The sequence below is a fragment of the Trichoderma gamsii genome (assembly GCF_001481775.2).
Source record: "Trichoderma gamsii strain T6085 chromosome Unknown Scaffold_54.2, whole genome shotgun sequence".
NCBI lineage: Eukaryota > Fungi > Ascomycota > Sordariomycetes > Hypocreales > Hypocreaceae > Trichoderma > Trichoderma gamsii.
Genome location: NW_020171391.1, coordinates 26,888 through 35,445, shown reverse-complemented (window position 1 = coordinate 35,445; position 8,558 = coordinate 26,888). Strand labels below are relative to the sequence as shown.

At 51.7% G+C, this 8,558-nt stretch overlaps 2 protein-coding genes across 2 annotated transcripts; one reads left to right on the top strand and one right to left on the bottom strand.

Moving 5' to 3' along the window:
• Window positions 1–27: 27 nt before the first annotated feature.
• Window positions 28–999, bottom strand: TGAM01_v209969 (hypothetical protein; the record flags this gene model as incomplete). The annotated part of the gene is made up of 1 exon (XM_018810707.1): window positions 28–999. One exon carries the CDS (start codon window positions 997–999, stop codon window positions 28–30), a length of 972 nt encoding a protein of 323 aa, XP_018656080.1.
• A 3,538-nt stretch (window positions 1,000–4,537) lies between these two features.
• TGAM01_v209967 (hypothetical protein) lies at window positions 4,538–8,061 on the top strand (the record flags this gene model as incomplete). The annotated part of the gene is made up of 8 exons (XM_018810706.1): window positions 4,538–5,055; window positions 5,111–5,360; window positions 5,414–5,446; window positions 5,509–5,604; window positions 5,660–5,794; window positions 5,871–5,939; window positions 6,003–6,615; window positions 6,713–8,061. The coding sequence occupies 8 exons, from the start codon at window positions 4,538–4,540 to the stop codon at window positions 8,059–8,061; spliced, it is 3,063 nt and encodes a 1,020-aa protein (XP_018656079.1).
• Between the last annotated feature and the right edge of the window lie 497 nt (window positions 8,062–8,558).

The window sequence follows — 8,558 nt, the reverse complement described above, 5'->3', positions numbered from 1 at the left end:
GAACAGCCTCACCGCAAGAAAATCGTGTTAAAAGTTGGCCGACGCGTTTACTGGCTGGTGGTAATTCTCCAATGTCGACTGGAATGGGTTTCGAGGACCGTTGCCCGATGAACTACCTCGGGGAGACTTCTCTGCGGCACTGATATCGACATCGTAAGCCATGAGCCCGTCAGCCTCTTCAGCATGCTTCTTGCGGCCCCAGACTCGGAAGGCAACTAGTGCAAGCGCGCCCAGAATGACGGCACCGCCAACACCAACCACAACGCCAATGATGGTGTTGCGGGTCTGCACTGACATGCCTGAAGAAGCCTTGGAGTTATCTGCGTTGAGGCCCGCGGTCTGGGTGGTCCTTGTTGTGGTAGTCTCGGTAGTCTTGGATCCATCGCTGGCGGTCTTGACGATAACCTCAACCTTGGTCGAAACAGGGGGTGGTGTTGTAGTAGGAGCCGCGGCGTTGTTATCATTGCCCCCAGCAGCAGAAGTCTTGCTGCTACCGCCTTCGCTGCTGCTGTCGCCTTCGCTGGCCTGGCTAGATGAGGTCTGGGACGGGGGAGGAGTGGTGGAAGAACCAGCACCTTCTGTTGCGGACGGAGTGCTAGAGCTGGCAGAGGTGGGACCAGCTTGTGTAGGCGGAGGTGTAGAGCTGCTGTCTGCTGCGCTGGGAGTTGAAGAGGGCGCAGCCGAAGTAGGGGCAGCAGACGTTGGAGAGGCGGCAGAGCTTGATGGCGTATCAGCCGAAGACTGAGACTGTTGCTGCGGCGCAGCGCTCGAAGACTGTTGAGGCGCCGGGGCTGCTGTTTTGCTGGATGAATCGTCTGCGCCTGCAGAGCTCGATGAGTCGCCGCCGCCGCCGCCGCCGGTGATACCACTAAGGGGGTTGTCGTCTCGTCGAATCAAGCCCCGGTGGTGAACCTTTTGGACATCCCACCAGGTAGCCTGCACCACACATAGGATGGACACCACCGCGACCAGCACTTGGATAAGCCTTGTTGCATACATGGCGAATGTTTTGTTGAGCGAGAAAGAACGTGAAGAGAGAAGAGAGAGAGAAATCGAGACAGAGCAAATTTCTCGGCTCTTGCTGGCTGACCGGGGTCGTCTGAGGGCCTTTGGCGTCGACAAGGTAGTCGAGTCAAGGCCACAGGGCTATATTGATTGCGATACTAGTGTATTCGACACGATCGGTGTTTTATTCGCTGTCAAGGAAGCTCTCGATGAGGGACCAAGGAGACGAAGAAGGGACAGAGAGAGCGGATAGTTTGGATAGGGGAGGTAGAAAGAGAGATGTAGCTGCAAATATGTGGTTGCAGGCAGAAAGAACGAACGGCGCCGATATACGGGATAAAGCGGAAGACCTCAAAGGTCGTGTGTGAGGAGGATAAAACGTCAAAAACGAGGGACGAAAAAGGAGAACGGTTGAGAAGTGAGGATAAAACGAGAGTGTTTTAATCTTGAGGTGACAGGGTCTGACAAACAAAGGAACGGCGAGGGCTCGTATTCAGCAGCGGATAAAGGAACCCACTGCGAAGCAGCACTGTATCGCACTGTGCGCGGCGAGCTTGAGCTACCCGACGCTTTGTCGTATGGGCCCAGTCGGGACTAGGGGCTCTCGGGGCAGGCCGCCTAGCTCGCTGTAGCGGGCCTGCGCCTCCGCCATCTTCTCCTGTGGATCAGTGCTGGCGCGTGCGAATTGCGCCTCGGGCTACGGTGCTCCTGGGCTTGGCTGCAAAATTCTGCGCCGCCAAGGCCTGTCTGTTTCTCTGGGTGCCTGTCACGTCACGCGCCTTGCTCGCTAATGAAAGAAGTAATCATTGAACCGAAACCATTGTTCTGTTCGGCCGTATGCATGTATTTTGCTTCGCAATAGAGCTTCACGCAAGAGCAAAACAACGAAAAGAAAGAAAAAAACCTGTTGGACGAATAACGGTGATCACATCTCATTCTCAGGACAGTTTAAAATCACATTAGCGCGAGCTATTATTAGCCTTGATGGTTCTAGACATGCCGCACTTGCACAACGAACGATTATACGGTGGTCGTAGTCGTAAGATAGCACCTATTACGGTAGACGCAACGGTGGCCGCCAAGCACCAAGACACGCAAGTCTGTGCGCTCAACTACTAGTACTGAATGCCATGGCTCGGTACCTGAATCCGTGCCCATCTGCAGTAAGGTACAGTACCAAGAACCGGCATGCGCAAATTGCTGGAGCCATGGATCGGTTGGTCGGGGCCACCTGTTCCGCACGGAGTACCTACCCGCCGACGCGCAACATGCGGCGCAGCATATGTACTCCGTATGGATCCGACATCTCCTGCTTTGGCGCCCTCAACAAGCATTGACGCCCACGGATGGCCTGCGCAATGCCCTCTTTGTCCTCCTGTGCTGCCAGTGCTCCGCAGAGTCTTGAAGTCCCACGGACCCTTCGGGCAGCGTGCTGTGCCCAATCGCCGCCGAGTTTCGCCAGCAGCGCCGTCAGAGGCAGAAGCGCTGCCGATTCGCAGGGTTTCATGGAGGCCGAGTCAGTGCGACAATCGTCGTAATCGTCTGCAAGCTGTCCCTCCTGAGTGTCGCAGTGGGCGCCAACGGCCTCGGTCAGGCCCGTAGCAGAGTGGCTCGTCTAGCGAGCTTATTGGCGGAGGCATCGCAAGCTGTATGCAGGAGAGCTGCGAGTAGCACCACCAAGACGATGCTGTCCTCCAGACTTGTTCGCACGGCTCGTCCTGCTGTCGAACTCCTGTGACAGCCACGAGCGCTCGGCGTGCTGCCGAAACAGGGGCTTCTGACGGCGCGAATAGCCAGTGAATGCGGCCAGAGGCCTCTTGGCAGGAAACGATGCTGCACAGCCACTTCATGTCCTACTGCCTTGGACCCTTAGCTTCGATCGACATAACCGCAGATCTACCGAGTTATGACGAGCCTTTGTTATGCATTTGGCAGTTAGGCAAGTATTTACAGCAATGACGACTGTCGCGCTCTTCTCTGTCTTTGCTCTTTTCCTTTCTTTTCTTGGAAGAAGGAAGAGTAGAAAAACCCAAGGAATGGGTGCATCCATTGCCAATTATCGAATTACACAATCTTCAAACGCCCGTAACAGTGTTAACATTTCGTACTCGTGGCTGTATGCAACGTATAAGCTTACGGTCAAAGCTTAAGGGTCTGGTGCCAAGACCAATTAGCCCATTGCAGTATCCTCCTGCCAGCACGAATGGTAGCTATTTTGCTCCCCATTTCGGTGAAACAACTGTTATTATACCTAGTCTAGAACAGGGAGGAGAAATCTGGCTGAGAGCAGCTGAGAGCGCGTGTTCTCCGAAGGATTTGATAACATCTACCGAGTAAACCCATGACGCACTGAAGATGATACATGATGAAACTGATCTGCGCCGTGCCATTACAACGCCTGCTCAATTGAGCTTGTCAGCTTCAAGGGACCAAGGGCAGATCTACTTTACCAAGATGCCTACCTAAATAGCTAGATGCGACGTTACTACAACCCGACTTACAGTTGTGAATGAAGACAGGGGAAAGACAACACATGACGTCAGGGCGAGATAGGTGCTGCCTCAAGCAGACGATTGCAATATCGTCTAAGTGTTTGATGGTAATTGCAGATATGCATGCTGTTTACTCGTGTCACGATTGACCAGTTCCTCAAGAGATAGAGGGAAATTAACAAGTACCTCTACCTCTATTGAAGCAAAACAGGCACATCAATGGTGCATTAACTAACGTACTGTCTCAGAGCGGAAGTGTCTATGAAGGTGGGATAAAGGTTTATCCTTTCTTCCCGTGATTGCCGTTTTCGTAGAAGCAATAATGCGAAGAAAAAGAAAAATCATCAGACACATAATAATATCCGCTATAAGAATTTTGAACGGCATGAACACAGCAGTCACTTGTTCAAAATAGCATCAAATTTACTCCTCCGTCGTCATAAATGGCTGGGCCGTGATCAGCCGCTGCAAACATGAAGACACTCATTGGAGGAGTTTCTTGGGAAACTCATCGACATGGCGGAAGCAAAAGCTCACCGCCCTCAATTCAGCTACATCAAGATCAGCCCATCTTCTATTCCCGGCCAGGTTGCTAACCTTGCTTCTATTCGCTCTGATCTGCGTGTTATAGGCAGAATCCAACTGCAAATTGGCCATCGTCCTGCCGGCTACGCGCTCCAATGATACATCTCCAATTCCGACCCCGCGTTGGCCAAATCTCATCTTGTCTAGCTCATCTACAATTAGGGAAGAAAAAAAGTCCCACCTACTTCGCATTTTGCCATCAACGGAATGGCGATGAGTTGCGCAAAGTGCTGGCCAACGCCATTTTCATGGGGAAGTGACGCTACCAATATGCAATGGAACCCTCCAGCATCGGCTTTGGCCCAGACCCCTCATGAGGGAGCGGCATTGCGATTTGAGTAAAAGAAAAGCATAAATAAAGCCTAGAGAGCATATGATCCAACGAGAGTACTCTTGCTCGTTTTCAATGGAAGAGTAAAATAAGTTGACCAGAAGAGAGAGCAATTGGATCGGCAATGAGATCGGATACTCTTCTGACAGCGGCATCTGCGCTGCTGCTTGCGGGCACCAATGCTTTACACACCGGTACCAGTGGTGGCCGGCCTCGTGACATCGTGGTGGACAGTTCCAAGAGCCCTCTGCTTCAAGACATCGTCACCTGGGATGAAGATTCGCTTTATATCCACGGCGAGCGTGTCGTCATCTTCTCCGGCGAGGTCCACCCCTTTCGGCTGCCCGTGCCATCCCTATATCTCGATGTATTCCAAAAGATCAAGGCCTTGGGCTTCAACATGGTCTCGTTCTATGTCGACTGGGCTCTTTTAGAGGGAAAACCAGGACATTTCCGTGCCGATGGCATTTTTGACTTGGAGCCATTCTTTGAGGCTGCCACTCAGGCGGGCATTTATTTGCTGGCCCGCCCGGGGCCATATATCAATGCGGAAGCGTCAGGCGGTGGGTTTCCCGGGTGGCTGGCAAGAGTCAAAGGCATTCTCAGGACGAATGCAACTGATTACTTGGATGCTACCGACAAGTTGGTCGAGCCTATCTTAAGTCTGGTGTATTACTTCTTGGCTAATAATAAGCAGTTACGCGGCAAACGTTGCCCGGATTATCGCAAAGGCACAAATCACAAACGGAGGACCCGTGATCTTGTATCAGCCAGAGAACGAGTACAGCGCTGGCAATGCGGGTGTTGTGTTCCCAAACAAGCCGTATATGCAGTACGTCATTGATCAGGCTCGAGAGGGCGGCATTACGGTCCCTCTGATAAACAACGACGCTTTTGCTGGTGGCACAAGCGCCCCTGGAACTGGCCTCGGATCAGTCGATATATACGTGTGTTCTCCCGTAGCAGATATCGATGGCGGCATATGCTAACTTGGTTACAGGGCTGGGACGCTTATCCTGTGGGCTTTGACTGCGTACGTTTGGAACTTGCTATCGAACGAGCTCAAAGAATGTCGGAATGCTAATGGTTTTACAGGCCCATCCGTATACCTGGCCGGATAACGGGCTACCGGCAGGGCAACACGATACACATCAAAGGATAAGCCCAAATACACCATTTTCTCTCGTAGAGGTCAGTACGGCCTTGCTTGCCTAATAAACTTATGCACTCGCTAAAACGGAGACAGTTCCAAGGTGGCGCCTTTGATCCATACGGTGGATGGGGCTTCGACCAATGCTCCATCTTGGTAAACCACGAGTTCGAGAGAGTCTTTTATAAGAACAATTTCGCATCCGGTGTAACGATTTTCAATATTTACATGGTTCGTACTCCTGTCATCATGCGAGATAACATCTTTGAAATGAATGGAATGCTAATGAAGAGGTGTATGGATTTAGATCTTTGGCGGTACTAATTGGGGCAACCTCGGACACTCTGGCGGCTACACGTCGTACGATTATGGAGCGGTTAGTCACTTACTTATGATCTACTCAGTGTTTTTGAATTGGAATAGCTAACTAGTTCATTAGAGCATTAGAGAGGATCGAACCGTTGACAGAGAAAAGTACTCAGAGTTGAAGCTGCAAGGCCAGTTCTTGAAAGTCTCTCCTGGATACATCACAACCACCCCCGGCAACTTAACCCAAGGAGTTTACAGCGACAACAAAGACATCTCGATAACACCACTCCTAGCAAAAGAAAATGGCAACTTTTTCGTTGTGCGCCACACAAACTATTCAAACCTCGATTCAACATCTTACACAGTCAAGCTACCAACCTCTGCCGGAGAATTAACCATCCCTCAGCAAGGCGGAACGCTCACTCTCAGCGGACGCGACTCCAAGTTCCACGTCACTGATTATCCCGTGGGCAATTTTACGCTGCTCTACTCAACTGCAGAGGTCTTTACATGGAAGCAGTTTGAAAACAGGACCGTCCTGGTTCTATACGGCGGCGCAGGAGAGCTGCATGAATTTGCCGTCAAGAATCCATTCGGAAGCACTAAAGCAGGCAAAATCAACAAGGTCGAAGGAAAGGGCGTTGCCATTCATACCGCAAACGATTTGACGCTTGTGCTTCAATTCACAGCTTCGACTGACAGACAAGTTATACAGCTGGGTAACTTGGTCATCTACATGGTTGGTAAGTGTTGACCACAGATCTTCATGGTTCGATGAATTGCCGTCTCACTCGTACCTTTGTCTGCCGATGAAAAGAATACTGACAATTTGCTATATAGACCGCAATGCTGCGTACAACTACTGGGTTCCCACCCTCCCTGGAAGCGGTAGCAAGCCCGCCTACGGCAGCTCCTTGATGAATCCCGCCGCCGTAATCGTAAACGGAGGCTATCTTGTCCGCTCTGTTGCCGTCGATGGATCAACTCTTTCTATACAGGCAGATTTCAACGTCACAACACCACTGGAAATCATTGGCGCTCCTCAAGGCGTCTCAAAGCTAGTCGTCAACGGAAAAGAGCTCTCATACACCGTTTCACAACTCGGAGATTGGACCGCCAACCCAGATACCGTGCTCCCAGTCGTTCAAGTCCCCGACCTAACAAAACTCACATGGTATCAAGTAGACTCACTCCCAGAAGTTCAACCCTACTACGACGACTCCCACTGGCCCTCCGCAAACCACAAGACCTCCAACAACTCGGTAGCGCCTCTGAAAACGCCCGTCTCGCTTTACGGCTCAGACTACGGCTTCCATACCGGAACGCTCGTCTTCCGCGGCCGCTTCACCGCGCAGACTGCCCAGCAGCAATTCTCCCTCACCACGCAAGGCGGCAATGCCTTCGCCAGCTCCGTATGGCTCAACGACAAGTTTATCGGCTCCTTCCACGGCTTCGACGCCGGCGTCAGCGCAAATTCGACCTACAAGCTCACCAACCTCATCCGAGGCAAGCGATACGTCCTCACCGTCGTCGTGGACTCGACCGGCCTGAGCGAAAATTGGAACATTGGCCTCGACGAGATGAAGACCCCGCGCGGCATCATCGACTACACCCTCCTCTCTTCAAGGGGAGCCCACGTTCCCATTTCGTCCTGGAAAATCACCGGCAACCTCGGCGGCGAGGACTACCACGACACTTTCCGCGGACCCCTCAACGAGGGCGGCCTCTTCTTCGAGCGCCAGGGCTACCATCTCCCCTCCCCTCCCCTCCACGCCTTTGACAGCCGCCACGGCGGGTCCCCCTACAAGGGCATCTCGCACGCAGGAATCGCCTTCTATGCCGCCAAGCTCACCTTGGACCTCCCCTCGGACTCGTACGATATCCCGCTGTCTTTTGTCTTCGACAACACCACCAGCGCAGCGCCATATCGCTCTCTGCTCTACGTCAACGGCTTCCAGTACGGCAAATACGTCAGCAACGTCGGCCCGCAGAAAGAGTTCCCCGTACCGGAGGGTATCTTGAACTACAACGGCGACAACTGGATCGGTGTGGCGCTCTGGGCGCTCGACAGCCACGGCGCAAAGGTTCCGGGGCTAGAGCTCAAAGCCAAGTCGCCAATTTTGACGAGCAGGCAAAAAGTAGAGCTTGTTCAAGGCCCGGTTTATAAGAAGCGACGGGGAGCGTACTAAGAGGGGGCACAGGAGGAGAGGGAGGGTCACATCTCTCCCGTGATAGCAAAGTAATATATAAGCTTATTGAACCTTTCGTTTCTGAAATGTCATCAAGTCATGTCAATTCAAGCTTCTAATTATACAAATAAAAACCGTCCAGCGTCCATCTGATAGATGCCTGGACGCGCAAAGTGATTCCCTTCCATCATATATGTCCTGTAACAAACAGGTTTTTCCTTCAAAAAGACAAAATAAAGCAAAAAAGAAGCCTTGTACAGATAGCCCACCGGAAAATAGGGGTATCAAAATCCAAAATGTATGAGCCAAAAGAAAAAGAAAAAAAAAAGGACGAATGCTAATTAAATATACAAGCACAATGCCAATCCGTGTACAGTAAGAGCGCAGGGCAGAAAAGGTAGAATAAGAATGATGAAAGACAGCGTTCTGTGCCCGCAGGTAAACAATGAAAAAGATATTTTTTTGCTTTCAACAGCACCAGTGTGATATAAGCACTG